Source organism: Pelodiscus sinensis, chromosome 3 (genome assembly GCF_049634645.1).
Source record: "Pelodiscus sinensis isolate JC-2024 chromosome 3, ASM4963464v1, whole genome shotgun sequence".
Lineage (NCBI taxonomy): Eukaryota > Metazoa > Chordata > Testudines > Trionychidae > Pelodiscus > Pelodiscus sinensis.
The window spans coordinates 36,667,413-36,689,183 of record NC_134713.1 but is presented as its reverse complement, the minus strand read 5'-3'; the positions used below and the strand labels follow the sequence as shown (position 1 = coordinate 36,689,183).

The window sequence follows — 21,771 nt, the reverse complement described above, 5'->3', positions numbered from 1 at the left end:
AAATTCAACTTAAGAACAAACCTATAGTCCCTATATTGAACGTAACCCGGGGACTGCCTGTATCTCCTTCCATAACAAATTCTATGAAACCAAAAGTTGGTGCCTTGATTAAAGTAAGCTACAGTGAGAAAGCATCACCCAACTCTGCCATAGCAAGCAACACTGAAGACTCAGGAAATTATTTCTCTGAGATAAGTAGATCTCCATTTGGAGTCTGTATAAATCAAATTCCCATTTCCAGGCTTTTACTTCTCATGGCCACAGGTATAATCAATCTGCAACTCCTAGACAGTCAGCTATGCATTGGAGATGTGTGTCCCTGGTATGCAGAGGGCCATTTGTTAGAGTAGCATGTGCTTACAATTGGGTTGCATTTGGCCTTTACACTGGGATGTTTTCTAGGCAGAACATAGAGGTACCTTTCCACTATTTGTTTCACAGAAAATAATGCTGAAGTCCTACAGTCAGTCATCTTGAGTAATGCTCCTTTTGTTAAAGTGATCATATTTTCAAACTAAAAAAGGCCAGTTTTGTTGTTTTTAATTAATATTACGAGGCAACTTCTGGCAACTTCTGAGTCAGCTGTGATTTTATTCCTGTGTTAAGAAACAAATTGATAGAATCCTTAAATTGACAGAGGGAACATTACTCCGTGAGCATTTTCACTTATACCAGTGAAACTACTAATAGGCTGTGTCTAGACTTGCAAGTTTTTCTGCAAAAGCAGGTGCTTTTGCGGAAAAACTTGCCAACTGTCTACACTGGCTGCTTGAATTTCCGCAAGAACACTGACAATCTCATGTAAGAAATCAGTGCTTCTTGCGGAAATATTATGCTGCTCCCATTCAGGCAAAAGTCCTTTTGCGCAAAAGCTTTTGCGCAAAAGGGCCAGCAGGGGCGGATATGCGGCAGGGTGAGCGGGGTGGCCGCTCCAGGCCCCGCGCTTCAAAAAGCCCCGCGCATGCGCCGTGGCGCCACCGCGCATGCGCGCTGCATCACTGCGCATGCACCGTAGCAAAGGGGGGCCCCTCAAGATTATGCTGCCCTGGGCCCCGCAAAATGGTCATCTGCCCCTGAGGGCCAGTGTAGACAGCTCAGATTTGTTTTGCGCAAAAAAGCCCTGATCGCGAAAATGGCAATCGGGGCTTTTTTGGGCAAAAGCGCATCTAGATCGGCATGGACGCTTTTCCACAGAAAGTGCTTTTGTGGAAAAGCGTCTGTGCCAATCTAGACGCTCTTTTCCGCAAATGCTTTTAACGGAAAACTTTTCCATTAAAAGCATTTGCAGAAAATCATGCCAGTCTAGACATAGCCATAGAGTAAAATACTTTGTGAGTAAGAATGGCAGAATCAAATCCTCACATAAACATCTGAAAAGCCCAGCATGAACATCTGAAAAGCCCGCTAGAAAATCTTCCCAACTCTATAGTTGATTATAACAATAAATGTTGATTTATTGTTGATTGCATGATAACAAAGATAAACCTGAAGTTTCCTAAAAGACATTTGGAAATCATGTGAAAGACTGTTCTAACAAAAATGGGACATATAATCTTACCTCAGGTCAAAAATTCTTGGATACTTAAGATGTTATGGCTATGATTTTACCACCTGTTTAATTTTATTTGACTCATTGCTCAATGAGAGGAGATTTTGACTAGAAGTAGCCATTTGCACATTTGCAGAACAGAGAAAACTTGCAGCATTATGTTATCCCATTTAAATCCACTATTACATCACAATTCAGCAAAAACTACACTCCAGACACAATGAAGAAATTCACATGAGCAACACGCCTTCAAATCTAGTTGCTGACTGAAAAATTCCCAGCCACAAATGTTTAAACAAACTATGGCTCAGTTGGGGATAGGCTTGTTAATATTATTAGATTATTAAATCAAATGCCACTTTGAATTCACTTAAATTATTCTAATTTGAATTTGAAACCTTTAGTTCCACAATCTTTTTCCATTAGTTTGGTTTTCATTTTTAAAGATGGTATTGTTCTCCTTACAAACATTTACATTTATATTTTTAAGATAGTATAGGTGATATTGGGATCTAATCTTCCTGTATCTAGACTAAAAATCTTAAGTCATAACTTTCACATGAAATGGCATGTGGTGAAACAACACAATGTGACCAAAAAAAAGGAAAAAAGCATATAACCAAACAAATATAAAATGCACAAGGTTACACAATATCTAACTGTAACTTTACCTGGAAATGCATTCCCTGTTAGAGAATCCAAACCTGAAATTAAAACAGTGAAAAAAATATCTTTAACACTAATTTAATTGGCACCATAATCAAAACGTTTAATTGGCACCATAATCACAAATCATTAATATAAAATTCGCCATGAGAAGCAAAGAAAAATATCAGTGTTACATTAGTAATATGTATAAATTTGGACCTGTATGAAATAGAAAAAGCAGGATGTAAATATGAAACTCGTGTACACTTTAACAAGATCATTTGCTTTGTTATAACAATTTAATCATGTTGTACTATAATTAGGTTGCTAGGCTCCTTTGCATCCTCCTCTGCAGAGATTTATTCCTTGAATGTGAACAAGTGTTGCATATAAGAATTCTTAGCCCATAGTAATATTTTTCTTTTTTCTTTTTTACAAATGTTAAAAAATGAATCTTTAAGATATATGTTCAAAAGTTTATAGACTTCATATACTACTGGTGGAGAAGGAAAATGTAAATTTCTCCCATATCCCAGGAAATTTCCCTTGAGGAAAAGCAGGCAATGATACCAACATACCAAATCTTTAGGCTTTTTCCCACTGGCAGGATAAGAATCTAGAACTGTACTTTCTGGGAACAGTAACCTGCCATTTGCATTACATTTTTAAAGGAGACACATTCAGTAACTTATGAAAGATGAATTATGACTTACACACTTTATATCTGTAGATATAACTAAACCTAAGTTCTGATTTGGAAAACATGGTCACAAAATCATGACAAGTTTACAGGATTACAGGAGTAGGACTCCTTTTGTATTACAAAGACTAAAGGTAAAGTATACTGATTTGATTGACTAAAGAAGTCTTCTTAACTAATGTTTTAACCTGAACATGTGGAATGTGGCATTTAGCCCTTTTGATCATACAACAAATCCTTACGAGACAATAACACACCATCTCAATTCACAACTATCACCACTACATTAGAAACAATATACAACCATCAATAATTCCTTCCTTTCTCCACCCAAATTGTGAGATAAAACTAAGCAGCTGTGCACTTCCCAATACAGCAGAACAGGGAGTTCTGTCCTAAAAAGGGAAGGCGCTGGAGGAAGAATTGGAGGACGAAAGCTTAGTGGCTAGTTTACTCCCACATGTGTCCATATGGTTGTTTTCTTGAGTTCACTTGGTGTTATTTTGAAATGAATTTATTCTTGATTTTTACCTGAAGAAAGTTTGCTCAAGGTTCCAAGTAAATGTATTAGCAATGTACAGTGGGAATTTTAAATAAACACAGACTTGAAAAAGGATTTTCATTCCTGTTTGTAACAAACATACAAAAAAGCTTGTATGACTTGAATATTTGTTGATGCAACTCAAATCTTAAGCCTCCTACAATACTGTTGCCTATTCTTAAAAAATAGCTGTGGTAAGAAAATTATGGTAATATTACTGTATAGGCTGACACATAGCTTCTCCCACTGGAAGGTAGAAAGAGAATATTTCTGACTGTGATAATACATAAATGTCCAAATGAAAGAAATTTACTGGGCACAGTAACATGCTCAATGCTGTAAAAGAAGTAAACAGGACTCTTGCCCTAGAAAATATGGCTTTCCAAAAATCAGACACAAATACTACACTCTACACATAATGCATGTAAATCAGTGGTTCTCAACCTTTAACACAAGTCAGAACAGAAAAAAGTTCAGATCTCCCCATTCCATAAGAAAGGGGTCATGGTCATGACTACTTTCAGTACCTGTTCATGATCCCTTGACCATTCATGTATTACACTCCCCTTCCCTCAAGTTAGATGCCAAAATCCGTTTGTGGTCCTAGAGCTTCAATTATTGCTTGTTTACATAACAAACTAAACTAAAAAACACAGAAGTAGACTCTGACCTATGAAATATGTGTATATACACTGGCATTCTGGGTAGAATGACTGTAAACTGGATAATCAGTCACTATGTATAGAGTAGCAATTAGCAATAAATTGTATTCACAAAATGCATACCTGATTGAGACAGTAATTCATTCATTTAAATAAAAGAAGGGAAAAAAGACTGATTTGAAAGCAGCACTTCTATTTACAGTGTAAAAAAGTAGATGATTTTAAAAGGAAAAGGGGATATACTGCTCTTTGGTACACTGCAATCATTTCATTAGCTCTGTGCAGAACAGGCTTTAGAGAGAGTACAGGCTTTTTACACAGATAAGATCATTGTTTATTTCTTAGCACTGATTTGATTAGGATTTCCAGCATCACACAGTTAAAGTCCTCTCTATTTCCTGTCTCCAGAGCACAATTCATTACATTTGAATAATAGCACATATTGTACACTGCCATATGCAAAGCGTTCTCTTTCACCTAGGTGGTCCTCTTAATTCCAGACTTGCACTAAAAATGATGTACAACACATCTGCTTCCTGGATTAACATCCCAAGTTTGTTCTGCAGCTGCATTACACTGAAAGACCACTGACACCTATTCTAGAAGCACAGTCATTGTGATGCCACACTGGGAAATGTATTTCAGGTGTAGAACACATGTAAGTAATTGCAATGTTAGGAATCCTTCCCTGGAATATCAGAGAGATACTGAAATGCCAGATTTAATCTCTGTGCACTGACTCATTCACAGCAGACTGAAGAGAAGCCAAAAGGACTCTAAATTATGTGTATGGGGGGGACGGGTTGTAAATATGTTCCTTGTTTTAAATGTTCAATAACTACACTGCCAGGAAATACATTTTCTCGGATTCTTTGTGATATGTAAAAAAATATTATCAGAAGGCTGGATCAAAATTTACTCTGGGCAGGAGAACAAGGAGGCAGCAGTAAAAATAAGGGTCCACGAGTCATTCTGCATGTGTAGTGTAAAATAACTCAGAGGACCTGGAGAGAGTGCGTTTTAGAGTGTTTACTGGTCCTTTAGAAAAAAAATGGGGGTGGAGTCAAGGGCCAAGGACTGGATCCAGAAGAACTGCCCTACAAAAATTTGGAACATGGAGGGATATGAAGAGACGTGAAAGGCTGGTCAGGGCCTCTCAGAAGCAGGAGAAGTGGGGTGGGGAATGAGAGCAGTCCTGCAGTGGCTGAAGTAGAATAACTTGCACATGTCAAAAGGTGCAGTTATAGCTCTCCCAGCCAGGACAGCGGAAAAAAAACCAGTGTCAGCCAGAGTGAGGAAGGGACAGAAGCAGTGGTGAAGCAGTACTTGGGAAGTATCTGAACACTAAAGTTATCTATTAAAAGTTGATGAGAGCTTTCGTATTTTAGTTACATTATTTTTTCTCCCGATTTAGCTCAAGTGATACTTGAATCTGAAGTTCTTCTCCTGTGCATCCTATACGGCAGTCAAAGTGGCCTGTTTTTGGCAGGATGCATTTTCTCCACCTCCTACATTCTCTACTTCTTGTTTACTTTTCTCTCTTGTGTTCCATCTCCCCATGCCTCTCCTGCTTTTCTTTCAGTCTCCTCATCCCTCTTAGATTTGGGAGGTTGGGAGCTCAGCTCCTTCTCCCCTCCCTTGGATCTAGCTGAGAGTCTTGTGAAAAAAATCACTAGTGCTGACTAGTGTGCACATCCTAGTAGAAGATGGCCACTACTGAATATACATTCTATGTTTTGGGAACGTCCTTAAGTAAATGAGTAGGTAAAACATGTGCGGAGGCAGTTCTGTATTATGGTAGTATAGTGGAAACTTTGCTTCCACTGCAAAAATATTGTACATTATTAAAGGACTTTTGTTGCCGTAAAGAAAATTCCAACACAATTTTCATTCCTAGACCTTGATCTTCATTATTTATCATTATTTTACACACTTGATCCCCCCACCTTTAATTGATAAAACTTAGTTTTCAGACTCTTCCTCGTGGTCATTGCTACATATAATAAATTTGTCATTACTTCTCTTAACAATGCAATTATGATTTTAACTTGCATTTATACTTTCTATAATAATCCATCTGATAAAATAGGAAAAAATTAGTTTTCAGATTATATAGACATTCAAAATGTTATAGCAGTCAGCTTAAGAACCTCATAAATCATTTGTACTGGTTGTTTGAACTCCATTTTTTTTACCATATCAGCAATAATTCAAGAAGAAAAATAATAGTTTTGTTAGAGAGTTATGAAAACTGTATGTGAAACAATGCACTATATAAAGCTATTTATTTCTTGTTTTTATCTAGGTACCAGCATAGTAGTGATTAAGCTGTACATCAAAATGGGCCATTCAAAATCAAATCCACAGAGGCAATCTTGAATTGGTTCTGTCATCTTTCAATCTAGTGCTGTCACTAGTTTCTTCGAAACACTATGTTCATTTTTATCTAATCTGAGAATAATCACATGAACAATGCAAGAGTTGTTTGGGATAAATAATTGTATGGAAAATTAAGTATTTTACTGTTAATAAATCTGACAGTCTGACATCTCTGAAATCACAAGTTAATGTGACAGAATAAATATGAACTAAGTATTGCCAAATCCAAAGCATTCAAAACTCATGAATCAGGCCCCCAGAATCATGAAACTTGTTTAAAAATCATGAGATTATGAAATAGTAGAAGACTTACCCTGTGTTGCCCAGGTCCTTCAGGGCAGGCTTTTAGGGTATGGTGGGGGAATGCAGGAGGCTGGGAGCTAGGAGTCTGTTCTCTCCTCACCCCTAGGCCACCACCCAGTCCCCCTAGGACCTGTTTCCTCCTCCCCCGAGCCAGCTCTCCCAGTCTGCCTGGTATCTGTTCTCCTCCTCCCCTCACCTGCTGCCACCTTCCCAGCCTGCCAAGGGCTTGTTCTCTCCCCCTCCTAGGCCAGCTTACCAGCCTGTCACATTACCGAATTGGAGGGAAGCAGCCAGATCGCTGCTGCACCCCTAGGTGGGGGTGTTGGCCCCAGAAATTGGTATAAAAGGGAGCCATGTGGGGTACTGAATGGGAGCTTGTTGTTTGCTGATCCTGTATACGCTATTTATGTGAGTGTATAATGTCTGTGTGAGAAGATAGGAATCTGTAATCTGTGTGGAAGCTGAATATTTCTCTGAATGTGGTTAAGCATTGCTATGGACAGGCTGAGTAGTGAAGCCCTGTGGAACAATGGCACTTGATGGCCCAAGGACACACCTAAAGCAGGAAGGTGGAGACCCAAGAGCTGACAGCAGAGAGAGGCTGAGGACCAGGTGACCAGCTGAGACCAGAAGAGGCCAGGAAGGGGGTATAAAGAGGCCATGTGGTCGATGCCATTTTGTTCTCAGCTCAGCACTTCATCCCAGAGGCAGCACTGCAGGGATCGAAGAGCCTGGAAGACCTGTGAACCCATCCTGATCTTAGGATGTGCAATAAGAACTTTTAAACCAGCAGCTGCAACACCTCTGCTAGAGCCTGCATCGAGAACTGGGAGATTCGGTGCATGTAACGTAATATTCTTTAACAACCTTACTCTCATGCTTTTCTTTCTTGTGTTAATAAACCTTTAGTTTTAGATTCTAAAGGATTGGCCCAGCGTGATTTGTGGGTAAGATCCAGAGGGTAAATTGACCAGGGATCTGTGGCTGGTTTCTTGGAACCGGACAGAACTTGTTCGGGGTAGGTGGGATTGGGTGCTAGGACCCCCCACCTGTGTATAGGCCCGGGGCCATCTGAGGCACGGATATTGCTGGGGTGTCGGAGGGGTTTTGCTCGGGAGGCTTCAGGCAGGTTGCTGAAACGCTCTGTGGGACTGGTTTGTGGCCTGTTTGGAGAGGTCAGCAGTCGGGGGGCTGTAAGGAGCCCCGGATTTGAGCAATTCGCCCTGAGCAGACGCCCTCAGCTGTGCCCAGACACGGCCCGGTCTGTCACACAGCCCACCCCAGACCTTCCAGACCAACCACCCCCCAGCGATGAAGGGCCTGGCCACCAAAGCCCGATGGGGGTTGGGAGGTTGGAGCAGAGAGGCTACTTACCAGTGTGCTAGCAGGGAAGATGGTGGAGCCCAGCCCTGATGGCCACTCCCTTGGTAGTGTAGCTGCCCTCAGTAGTCACTCTGCAAGATAGCTCGCCTCTGCAGGTTTGCTGCCTCCAGTGGCCACTCTCACATTGCATCCCTTGGGATGGCAGCTCCTTCCTTTGCATATTATGGAAAACTGTCCTTTTCCCGCTGTTTCCAGTTGTTTTGGCAAACAAAACCCTGACCTTTCTTTAAGTTAGGATAAGAGAAAGCTCCAGACCAAATTTGGAGGCCCAATTCTTACCCCTTAAGAAGAGTTCTTGAATAAACAGATACACAGACAGATGCACTCTACCTATTCATGTAGATAATGAAGATTTGGGGGAGAGGTTGTCTTCTGGTTTTTGAGCCTTTAGATTTGAACTTTCAAGCTTTTCACTGCAACGAGGGCCAAAAACACCCTCCTTTTTTTTAACACTAACCTTGGTATTCTCATGTAATCATGTTACAGCAGGAGCTGGGCTATAACAAAAACACCAAATACTGTAAGATTTGTGATTAAATCACAGGACTTGGTAATGTAATAAAATATAACATAGCTCCCTCCATAGCTAGATTATTCCTGGGACACTGTCAACTTACATAATGTTATAAAACCTCTGTACCTATCTTACTAAAAACACCTTATTAACACTGAAAAATATACTGTTAATTTTTGGCAGTTCTTTAAGTTTGGACAATGAAACCCAATTGAACCAATTATCTTTAGTTTAGTTAGTTTCACTTCTGCATTCCTGGTGCTGCATCCTCTATACTGAAATGGGTATTGGTAAAATAAATAACACTCGTGGACTTTTAAAAACAGTTTATGGTTGGATCTAACTGCCACAAAAATATAAAGCTAAGCTCCAAATCAAATTTGGACCAATGGAGTCTCATTACATGGTCCTTGATGAGTTCAGACAGGAACATTTTCTCAGAGAAGAAAAGCTTGGGATCTCTGAACCCTATCAGCTTAACTGGATCACACATTATATTATCCTCCCACCTTCCTTCTGTTTTCCTTTGTTTTTTTACTCTGCTGACTTAAAAAAAAAGTTTTCTGCATATTTAGGCAGTGTTCATTGGTTCATCTTTTTCATTTTGTTGGTTTCATAATGTTTCTAGGTATAATCAGCAATATAGATGTGCTCAAGTTTATTAATGCTTTGTATTTGTCTTACAGCCTTCCATCACAGCTATTTCACAACATTCCTCCAAACTATGATGATAAAACACCTTAATTCAGCAACGTCCCCATGTACATAATGCATAAATGCCCACCTGGTACATTAAAAGTAAATGAGAAAAGTCTAAAATTGGTAATAAGCTTTTGTAATAAGAGTGTTAGTCAGAGAAATACAGGATATGTATATTATTTATTTAAATGTTGCTTATGCAAGCCAGGTTCTTAGGGAGAACCATTACTGTGAGACTTAGGACTTGTACGCAAAAGGTTTTTTCGAAAGAGATTGTCTAGACAGCCCCAAGTCTTTTGAAAAAGCGAGCCGCTTTTTTGAAAGAGAGCACCCAAGCAATCTGGATGCTCTCTTTCGAAAAAGCCCTGTTTGTGTTCAAGAATGCCTTTTTTCAAAAAAGCTCTTTTGAAAAAAAAGGCGTGTTTCCTTGTAAAAGCAGGTTTACTTCTGTTGAAAAAAACACTGCATTATTTTGATTTAATTTCAAAAGAATGCAACAGCAGTCTAGACACAGGTGAAGTGTTTTCAAAAAAAACCTTGTAGTCTAGACACAGATAGACTTTAAGGTCAGAAAAGATCATCATGATAATTTTAATCAGTCCTCCTGCATATTGCAGGCTACAGAACCTTGCTCAGTCACTGCCATAATGGCTGAATTACTGAAGTCCTCAGATCACAATTCAAGGAATTCAAGTAACTGAGACTCTATCATTGACATTAGTTTAAACCTGTAAGTGACCAGATCCCATGCTGCAGAAAAATCCTCAGAGTCTCTGTCAATATGACCTGAGGGAAAATTCCCTCCCTGTCAAAAATGTAGTGATCATTTGCACCCTGAATATGCTGCACCATGAGCAATCCCTTCTCATAGAATCATAGAATTCTAGGGCTGGAAGAAACCTCAGGAGGTCATCAAGTCCAGCCCTGTGCCCAAAACAGGACCAACCCTAACTAAATCATCCCAACCAGGATTTTGCCAAGCTGGGACTTAAAAACATCTAGGGATGAAGATTCTACCACCTCCCTAGGTAATTCATTCCATACTTCACCATACTCCTACTGAAATAGTTGGGGTGTATGGGGTGTTCAGGGAGGGGTAGCACCTCTGATGTACGGGCATGTCGTGTCCTTTTAGGGCAGCTCGTCCACCTTTGGTCCCCACTTGTCACTCAACTCTCACCTGTGGCTCCTAGTAGCTGTAGCATGTGCAGCGGCCACACCCCGGGCAACAGCTTCTACAGGCTGGCTAAACCAGGTTGAGAGTAGCCATCGGGTCATCGACCTTCGGTGAGATAGGGACTTGTCTATCCCGAGCATGTGAAGACAGACTCCGGCGGATCGAGCGGATGAGACCTACTAGAATAGGACCAACGGTCATGAAGGTGGTTTCTGCAAGCGATGTGGTACGCTAAGAGCACGGCAAGACATGAAAGATGCCCTGGTCAACCACTGCGCCCAGCCCATCTCCAACCGTCTCGACTTTAGTCCTGCCATTGGAGTAAGATGGAATCTGGGAAGAGAGAGTGAGGCTGACTATGCGCACCTCTCCCTCACTTTAATCCAATTCACGCGCAAGTCTTGACATCTCGACATCTCCTAAGTCCTGTGGCGACGGGCGAGCGACGAAGCAGCAGGTGTGGATACACTGGGAGCTGTAGCCGCGGACCTGCACACAGGCGGCTCAGGTCTAATGGTCGTCTTCTTGCTGGTGGAAGCAACAGCTGGATTCGGCGTCTACCTGAGTGACTGAGCAGCCCTCTTTAGGATTGCACTGCTCACCTCCGTAGTAAGAGGAAGGGGCTAGAAAAGGTGCCCTAAACATTGTTTGCTTCACAGAACCCTGGCCAGCTTACCGTGGCTGGAGGGGATCCCATCTCATGCGGTCGAACAATAAAATTTCGAACAAAATGCAAGGTGACACCACTCACTATTGGCACATGGAACGTACGCACGCTTCAGGACAACCCTTCAGCAGACCGCCCAGAAAGAAGAACAGCCCTGGTCGCCAGAGAGCTCACAAGATTTAACATCGATATTGCGGCACTGTGTGAAACTCGTCTAGCAAATGAAGGTCAGCTCATGGAAACAGGAGGTGGTTACACATTCTTCTGGCGTGGACGCAGCAGTGACGAACGTCGTGAATCTGGAGTTGGCTTTGCGGTTAAGAATCATCTTGTCCGCAAACTTGCCAGTCTTCCCAAGGGCGTGAATGACCGACTCATGACACTGCATCTTCCACTACCGAGAGGAAAGCAAGCCACACTGATCAGCGCTTACGCGCCCACAATGACGAATCCGGATGAAGTAAAGGACAAGTTTTATGAAGATCTCGATGCCCTACTCTCATCCGTGAAGCGCACTGACAGGCTGATTCTACTTGGCGATTTCAACGCGAGAGTAGGATCTGATCACACTGCCTGGGATGGCGTCATTGGAAAAAATGGAATCGGTAAATGTAACAGCAATGGCCTACTATTACTGAAGACATGTGCGGCTCATGATTTGATCATCACCAATACCATCTTCCGCCTGCCCACTCGCAAAAAGACGTCCTGGATGCACCCACGCTCTAAGCACTGGCATCTCATTGATTATGTCATTGTGCGGAGGAAAGACAGACAGGATGTAAGGGTGACCAAGGCCATGCCGAGTGCTGACTGTTGGACTGACCACAGACTTATCATCTCCAAATTAAGCTTTCGCATCAAGCCAAAGAGACGTCCGCAGGGAAACAAAGCTGTGATGAAAAAGATCAATGTCAGTAGACTGAGGAACCCCAACACAGCAACTTTACTAGCAGAAGATCTTGGCAACCAACTTTTAGAGCTGCAATTAGAGGAAAATGCTGAGAAGGACTGGGAACGCTTCCGGGATATTGTGCACTCTTCTGCACTAAAGGTTCTTGGACCCTCACACAGGAAACAGCAGGACTGGTTTGATGAAAACGATGAAGAGATCAAGGCCATACTTGCTGAAAAGCATCGCCTTCACCGTGCTCACCAGAATGAGCACGTAAACAGCTAAGAAAAATGCCTTCAACAACATTCGCAGGATCGTACAGAACAAGCTTCGTAAGATGCAGGACTCCTGGTTGAGTGCCAAAGCAGATGAAATCCAGAAGTTTTCTGATAGAAACGATGCCAAACGGTTCTACGAAGCCCTTAGATCCTTGTATGGACCTCAGCCCTCAGGGAGTTCCCCTCTACTGGACTCAGATGGTGCAACTCTCATTACTGAGAAGGCTCTGATTTTACAGCGTTGGGCTGAGCACTTCCAATCCGTACTGAACCGCCCATCTTCCATCAATAACGAGGCGATTGATAGAATGCCCCAGGCGGATATCAACCACAGCCTGGATGTCTCACCATCAGAGACTGAAACCTTACAGGCCCTCAGCCAGCTGTCCAGTGGCAAGGCCCCAGGATCTGATGCGATTCCAGCGGAAGTCTATAAGGGTGGTGGTGCAGTGCTTGTCAACAAACTCACTCAGCTGTTCCAGTCCTTCTGGAATCAAGGATCTATTCCTCAGGAACTGAAAGACGCGTCTATCGTACACCTCTACAAGAGGAAAGGAAATCGACAAGTTTGCGATAATCATAGAGGAATATCACTGCTTTCCATCGCAGGTAAGATCCTTGCACGAGTGTTGCTGAATCGTCTGATTAACCCCCTGGAATAGGGTTTATTACCCGAGACACAGTGCGGCTTCCGCAAAGAGCGTGGCACGGTGGATATGATCTTCGCAGCCCGACAGCTTCAAGAGAAGTGTCAAGAGCAGAATCGTGAACTGTACACCACCTTCGTGGATCTCACCAAGGCTTTTGACACTGTCAGTCGCGAAGGTCTGTGGCGCATCATGTCGAAGTTTGGGTGCCCTGACAGATTCATCTTGATGGTACGTCAGTTCCACGATGGCATGACGGCTCGTGTTTTGGATGATGGAGAAGCTTCAGAGACGTTCCCGTCACAAACGGCGTCAAGCAAGGGTGTGTGCTGGCACCGACCCTGTTCAGCATAATGTTTTCAGCCATGCTGTCAGACGCCTTTCAGAACAGTTCCTTGGGAATCAGACTGAGATACAGGACTGATGGGAAATTGTTTAACCTGCGAAGACTCCAGGCTGTCACCAAGATAAAAGAGACTGTGTTACGAGATCTCCTTTTTGCTGATGACTGCGCCCTGAATGCTGGATCAGAGCAGGAAATGCAAGCCAGCATGGACAAATTTGCAGCAGCATGCGACAACTTCGGCCTTCTCATCAACACAAAGAAAACCGAAGTGATGCACCAGCCAGCTCCAAAAGCTCAGCATCAAGTGCCCACCATCACAGTGAAGGGACAAAAGCTGCAAGCAGTGGACCAATTTACATATCTTGGCAGCACCCTCTCCCGCTCAGTGACAATTGACATCGAGGTCAACTGCAGAGTCGCCAAGGCAAGCTCTGCGTTCAGCAGACTGTTGACCAAAGTGTGGGACCGCCGTGGAATAAGCCTTGCTACAAAGCTTAAAGTCTATCGAGCAGTAGTGTTAACTACCCTGATGTACGCCAGTGAGACTTGGACTGTATACAGGAGGCACGCTAGGCAACTGAACCACTTCCACACGATTTGCCTCCGCAGACTTCTGAGGATCCGGTGGCAGGATAAGGTGCCAGACACAGAAGTCCTTTCTAGAGCAGGTCTGCCGTCAGTTTACACCCTGCTGATGAAAGCTCAGACACGCTGGGCAGGCCATGTTGCAAGGATGCCAGATCATCGCATCCCTAAACAGCTCTTCTATGGTGAGCTGTTTCAAGGGAAGCGATCGCACGGGGGACAAAAGAAGCGATACAAAGATACGCTTAAAGCCTCTCTCAAGTCCCTGGATATTGACACCACCTCCTGGGAGACCCTGGCACAAGACCGATCAACATGGCACACGCTGATCTACCAAGGCTGTCAAACATCTGAAGCCAGAAGGACAACCATAGCACAAGAGAAGCGAGCACTCCGTAAAGCCAGAGTTGCAAAAGCTGCAACAGTGGTGCCCACACATGTCTGCCCGACCTGTGGTAGAACATTCCGTGCCCGTATCGGCCTTATCAGCCATTTGCGGACACACCATGAACAGTCCATAACCTGTTAGATGTCAAGGTCCTCTTCGAATACGATGGACGAACAACAACAACAACAACAACAACTGAAATAGTTTTTCTTAATATTCAACCTAGACCTCCACCACTGCAACTTGAGACCATTGCTCCTTGTTCTGCCATCTGTCACTACTGAGAACAGCCCCTCTCCACTCTCTTTGGAACCTCCATTCAGGAAGTCGAAGGCTGCCATTAAATCCCTCCTCAATCTTCTCTTCTACGGACTAAATAAGCCCAAATCTCTCAGCCTTTCCTTGCAAGTCATGGACTCCAGCCCCCTAAACATTTTGGTTGCTCTCCACTGGACCCTCTCCAATGCATCCACCTCCTTTCTGTAGTGAAGGGCCCAGAACTAGATGCAATACTCCAGAAGTGGCCTCCCCAGTGCCAAATAAAGGGGAATAATAACATCTCTAGATCTGCTGGAAATGCTCCCCCTAATACACTGTAATATGCCATTAGCCTTCTTGGCCACAAAAGCACACTGTTGACTTGTATCCAGCTTCTCATCCACTGTAATCCCCAGGTCTTTTTCTGTTGAACTGCTACTTAGCCAGTCGGTCCCCAGCCTGTAACAATGCTTGAGATTCTTTCATTCCAAGTGCAGGACTCTGTACTTGTCCTTGTTGAACCTCATCAGATTTCTTTTGACTCAAGCCTCCAATTTGTCTAGGTCACTTTGGACCCTATTCCTACCCTCCAACATATCTACCTCTCTACCTAGCTTAGTGTCATCTGCAAACTTGCTGAGGGTGCAATCCATCCCATGATCCAGGTCATTAATAAAGATGTTGAACAAAGCCAGCCCTAGAACTAATCCTTGGGGCACTCTGCTTGAAACCAACTGCCAACCAGACATTGAGCCATTGATCACTACCTGTTGAGCCTGACAATCTAGCCAACTTTCCAGCCACTTCACAGTCCATTTATCCAATTAATCTTTCCTTAACTTGCTAGGAAGAATATTGTGGGAGACCATATCAAAAGCTTTGCTAAAGTCAAGATATATCACATCCATTGACTTCTCCATGTCCACAGAGCCAATCACCTCATCATAAAAGCTAATCAGGTTGGTCAGGCATGACTTGCCTTTGGTGAATCCACACGGATTATTCATGCTCACATTCCCCTCTTCCAAGTACTTCAGAATGGATTCCTTGAGGATCCCCTCCAGGATTTTTCCAGGGACTGAGGTAAGACTGATCAGTCTGTAGTTCCCTGGATTGTCCTTCTTCCCTTTTTTATAGATGGGCACATTTGCCTTTTTCAAATCATCTGGGACCTCTCCTGAGTTTTCCACAAGTTTTCAAAGATAATGGCCAAAGGCTCTGCAATGATCTCTGCCAACTCCCTCGGTACCCTTGAATGCATTAAACGTAGACCCATGGATTTGTGTATGTTTAGCTTTTCTAAATAGTTCCTAACATGTTCTTTCTCCACCAAGGGCTGCCCACCTCCTTCCCATACTGTGTTGCCTAGTGCAGTAGTCTGGGAGCTGACCTTGTCTGTGAAGACAGAGGCAAAGAAAGCATTGAGTACTTCAGTTTTTCCCACATCTTCTGTCACTAGGTTACCTCTCTCATCCAGAAGGGTCTCACACCCTCCTTGAACATCCTCTTATTGCTAACATGCCTGTAGAAACCTTTCTTATTACCCTTCACATCCCTTGCTAGCTGAAATTCTAATTGTGGTTTCACCTTCCTGATTACTCTCCTGCACTCTCGAGCAAGATATTTATACTTCTTCCTAGTCATCTGTCCAAGTTTCCACTTCTTGTAAGCTAACCTTTTGTTTTTAAGCTCACAAAGGATTTCACTGCTAAGCCAAGCTGGTTGCTTACCACATTTGCTTTTCTTACTGTGTATTGGGATGGTTTCTTCCTGTACCTTCAATAAGGCTTCTTTAAAATATTGACAGTTCTCCTGGACTCCTGTCCCGCTCATGTTAGTATCCCAGGGAATCCTACCAATCAGTTCTCTGAGGGAGTCAAAGTCTGCTTTTCTAAAGTCCAGAGTGTGTATTTTACTGCTCTCCTTTCTTATTTTGGGCAGAATCCTGAAATCAACCATCTCATGATTACTGCTGCACATTTTGCCACCCATGTCTACTTCCCTTAATAATTCCTCCCTGTTTGTAAGCAGCAAGTCAAACTGTGCATGGCCCCTGGTTGGTTCCCTAAGAACTTGTACAAGGAAGTTATCCCCAACATTCTCCAGAAACTTCCTGCATTGTCTGTGTACTTCTGTATTGGTCTCCCAACAGATATCAGTGTGATTAAAGTCTCACATGAGAACCAGGGCTTGTGATCTAGAAGCTTCTCTTAGTTGTTTGAAGAAAGCCTCATCTACCTCATTCACCTGAGCTGGAGGTCTATAGCAGACACCAACCATAACATCACCTCTGTTGCTGCCACCTCTAAGCTTAACCCAAAGACTCTGTGCAGGCTTTTCTCCCTCTATATACTGGAGCTCTGAATAGTCATACTGCTCTGTTATATATGGTGCAGTTCCTCCTCCTTTTCTCCCCTGCCTGTCCTTCTGAACAGTTTACAGCCTTCCATGACAGTGCTTCAGTCATGTGAGTCATCCCACCAAGTCTCCTTTATTCCAGTCACCTCATAGCTCTTTGACTGTGCCAGCGCTTCTAATTCTTCCTGTTTGTTTCCCAGGCTTCTTGCACCAAACTAGCTGATTATCCTACCTTCCCCATATGAATGAGGGGTCATTGCTCCTTCCTCCTTGTGTTTCTTCCTGGTAATCCACTTCCCCACTTACCTCAGGGCTTAGATCATTGTCCCCCAACAAACCTAGTTTAAAGCCCTCCTCACTAGGTTTGCAAGCCTGCCAGTGAAGATGTTCTTCCCTCTCTTCATTAGATGGACCCCTTCTCTTCCTAGCAATTCTTCCGCCTGGAACAGCATCCCATGGTCAAAGAAGCGAAAGCCCTCTCTCCAATAACACCTGCGGAACCACGCATTTACTTCCAAGATTCGATGATCCCTACCTGGATCTTTTCCTTTAACAGGGAGAATAGACAAGAACACCACTTGCGCCTCAAGCTCCTTAATCCTTCTTCCCAGTGCTATATAGTTTGCAATGACCCGCTTAAGGCCATTCTTGGCCATATTGTTAGTTCTTTCATGGAGAAGTAAGAAGTGGCAGTGATCCAAAAGTTTGATTTGTCTCAGAAGACTCTCAGTCACATCCTGAATTCTAGCTCCTGGTAAGCATCTCACTTCCAGAGATTCCCAGTCTGGAGGGCAGATGAATGACTCTGTCACTCTTAGGAGGGAGTCCCCAATCACCACCACCTGTCTTCTTCTCTTGGGGCTGGTGGTCATGGAACCCCCATCCCTAGCACTACACATTCCATGCCTTTTAAGGGATTGTGTTGGAGAGGTAACATTTAAATAAACTAAACTGAAACAAAACTAAGTTTCTGTTTAAATTATATTGATTTACTAAAAGATAAACTAAGACACCTAGCTATGCAAGATCTGAAGCTGGTCATTCTGCATTGGATGGAAGCAGGTAGAAAAGGGCTCTGAGCCCTGATATATATTAGGGCATTATTTTGAAATAACACCCCTTAGGTCCACACTGGCAAGCCCAATACTTCAAAATAACAGAGTGCTTATTTTGAAATCTGAACTTCTGCTTTTCTCAGGGAATAACACTAATTTCGAAATAGTTATTTCAAAATAGCAGTAGTGTGGATCCTCTGGTGCTATTTCAAAATAACTGGCCTCAGGAGGCCTCTTGCAGCTGCAGCTCTGATCGTTCTGGCCACTCCTGGCATCTTCACTGCTCTCCTGCTCCTATGGGCTGTGTCTACATTGGCACTCCTTTCCGGAAAAGGGATGCAAATTTAGACCTCAGAATAGCAAAATCCGCGGGGGATTTAAATATCCCCCACAGCATTTGCATTAACATGGCTGCCGCTTTTTTCCGGCTTGGGGATAAGCCAGAGAAAAGCGTCAGTCTAGACGTGATTCTCCGGAAAATAAGCCCTTTTCCGGAGGATCTCTTATTCCTACTTCAAAGTCTAGACGTGATTCTCCAGAAAATAAGCCCTTTTCCGGAGGATCTCTTATTCCTACTTCAAAGTAGGAATAAGAGATCCTCCGAAAAAGGGCTTATTTTCTGGAGAATCACGTCTAGACTGGCACTTTTCTCCGGCTTATCCCCAAGCCGGAAAAAAGCGGCAGCCATGTTAATGCAAATGCCGCGGGGGATATTTAAATCCCCCGCGGATTTTGCTATTCTGAAGTCTACATTAGCATCCCTTTTCCGGAAAGGGGTGCCAATGTAGACACAGCCATGGAGTTTAAAAGTCCTAGCAGCTGGAGAAAAGCTTTTCACATGTGGCCAGCTGTGAAAGCCCTGTGCAAGACAGCAGCATCCGAGATAGGCATGAGTGACCCAATGTTCCCTCAGACCCTTCCATGGCTGCCAGCACTCCTGCTGTTCCCTTGGCTGCTCCTGACCAGGGACGTAGAAGAGTGCTGACTTGGACTGATGCAGCGATCACGGACCTCATCGAGGGGGGGAGGAGACCAACCTCCAGGATCTCCGCACCAGGAAAAGGAATACCAACATCTATGGCCAGATCACCATCAGCCTAGTCAAAAAGGGCACCGTCGGACCCTGGACCAGTGCTGAACGAAGATCAAAGAGCTCTGGCAGGCCTACCACAAGGCGTGAGAGGAGACAGGATGCTCTAGGGCAGCACCATACAGCTGTCAGTACTATGGCCAGCTGGATGCCATTCTGGGAGGGGGGCTGGTCACACCCCTCACCGTTTTTGTTGAGTTCAGCCAGGATTTGCCCAACATCAGCCTGCATCAGGGCAGGGTGGCAGAGGACAACTACGATGAGGAGAGCGAGGAGGAGGAAGAGGCCAGCTAGGTGACCATGTCTGCCAGCCAGGACCTTTTCCTAACTCTGGAGCTGATCCGCGTCCCGCTTCCCTCTTCTCCCTCTCGGATGTCTCCAAGGCTTTGAAGGAACCCAGGGAGGGTGTTAGGATTGCAAGTTTTATTGTATTCTCAATAAATGCGGCGTACTGCCTTTTCCCCTACAGAAGATCTTGTGTACTTAGTTTAAGCATAATAAGGGCACTTCAGGTGAGTTCTATAACTTTCCCTATATACACGCGGGGGAGGTAACAAACTGTGAGAGGTTTTTGAACACTGTCATGCTTTTTTGAACACCATCATGGTTCCAGAGAAAGCTGCACCTTTGATCTCTTGGTTCCTTGTGGGCACTCCTTTCATGTGGCAATTTTACGTCTGCCCTTCTCCATCAGTGGAATCTCACAATTCACCTATTTTTAGAATCAACAAGCAACAACACCTCTGTTACCAACCATTATTTTCTCATCTGATCTAACTAGGTGGCCTCTGCCATAGACTTCTCCCTGGGAGCTGACACCAAACAGCATGTCCAAAACAAAGCAATATTTCTTTGTCCATAGGAAAATACCAATATGATAGCAAAAGGTTAAAACTCAAAAGCTTAGCATTTCCCTCGTGACTTAGGTGAACCAAACTACTATTCCTCTGCAGACCTTATATCTCTCTTTTTCCCATTATAGACTTGGATTTTCACAGCTTTCAGTCTTTGTGTTTTGGATTCCCAGCTGTATCCCCTTGAGGCTTCAAACTGGGATGGTCTCTTTCCTCTCAGCCTGACTCCTATTCCACACTAGAGGTCAGAGGAATTAACACAGTGATACTCAGACTGAGGCTTACAAGTCACAAGTGGACCCTTAATGTATACTCCTGAGGCTTTTTTTTAAATCTCCTTTTAGCAACACATGATATCAAAACACTGTAATTGAATTATTAACAAATCTAAGTTATTAACCAATCAGGATGCTTTTGTTACGATATTAACCAACTGATGTTGATAAAATAATACTTGGTCACTCATTTTCCATTAAGAATATCATATGTATATAAATGAATTGTAAATGATGCAATAATTCACACTGCCGTGGCTCTTTTAGGTAATGCTGATTGCCAGTTTGGCTCCTAAGCCCCTGCAGTCTGAGAATCACTGAATTAACACCTAAATTGTTCACTTTAATATCAACAGTTGAGTCCTCTGCAGCCATGAAATTGTCTACAGACATTTTATGCCTACAGACTGAGGCTAACTAAGACTGCTAACCTCTAATTAATATTTAGCCAGCAACATTATAATAACTACTCTCACAGGAATCCTGCATCTTGGATGAGGGTTCAATTAGATGACCCTGGCTATCTCTTTTAACTCTATGGTTCTCTGAATACAAATATCTGCCACATCATTTACAAGCACTTTACTTTTATACCTGCTTTAGTCTTTCCCGACAAATGGCTAATTTTTAACTATGTGAAACAGTACTTTTGTGCACTAGTTTCTTTTGAAGATACTGGTTAGGTGATGGTTCTGTATGGGGTATTAATTATTTTGCAGCAAGATTGAAGCATCAATAGAATTATTATCATTCATTTTTATGTAAGGTCATTATAAACTTGCTTGCGACGTTAGTGAATTTAAGAGATACTCACATATTTTACTATGTGAATCTTGGAGCATTTAATAATTTACATATTTACATTTTTGATTGTGTGTTTTATTAACTGAAATGTTTAGGCTTACTAAAGAAATTTAGGAGATTTCTGCAAAGGCATAACCCAAGCATTAAGAAAGAGAGCACTGCTTTGATCATAAAACCATGTTCATTATTCCCAAATCTGTCAACACAGGCTCTAAAATTCAGCTTTTATAACATTAATCTTGGTTTAACTTTCTATGCTATTTTCTTTTCAGCTATGATCTGAAAGTATATTTAAGTATTGGTTATTGTGATTTGTGTTTTGTGTAAAATATGTATTAGAAATCTTTAGTAGAACATTGTAAATATACTGCAAATGGTAGTTCATAAATCCATAGAACCAAGGACTATTTTCGTAAAAAACAAACAAACAAACAAAAACCAAACAACTAATGAATTGTCTGATTAAAGAATAGGACATATTTCTTATATAAAATATAATCTAATATGGATAAAGTTTTATCACAAAGAACAAGCTTTGCAAAATACTTGGGTTTTAGAAAGATTCCTGACTTTAAAAGGATATAAGGATGCACAAAGAAATAATGCCTTAAGAATGTTACCAAAAGCTATTAAAAAACCCAGGCTTTTCTTTACCCCTTGACAAAAAAAAAAAAAAAAAAAAAAAAAAAAAAAAAAAAAAAAAAAAGGTAAGAAAA

At 42.7% G+C, this 21,771-nt stretch overlaps 1 protein-coding gene across 3 annotated transcripts in view; it reads right to left on the bottom strand.

Moving 5' to 3' along the window:
• DLGAP2 (DLG associated protein 2) overlaps window positions 1-21,771 on the bottom strand; it is a 667,152-nt gene that overhangs the window by 226,574 nt on the left and 418,807 nt on the right. For 2 of the 3 annotated variants that reach the window (XM_075923575.1, XM_075923576.1), the window contains one exon: window positions 2,221-2,253. The exons of the other annotated variant lie outside the window; for it this stretch is intronic. In XM_075923575.1, coding sequence (XP_075779690.1) covers window positions 2,221-2,253 — 33 coding nt within the window. The remainder of the gene's footprint in view (window positions 1-2,220; window positions 2,254-21,771) is intronic. 3 annotated transcript variants of the gene reach the window in all.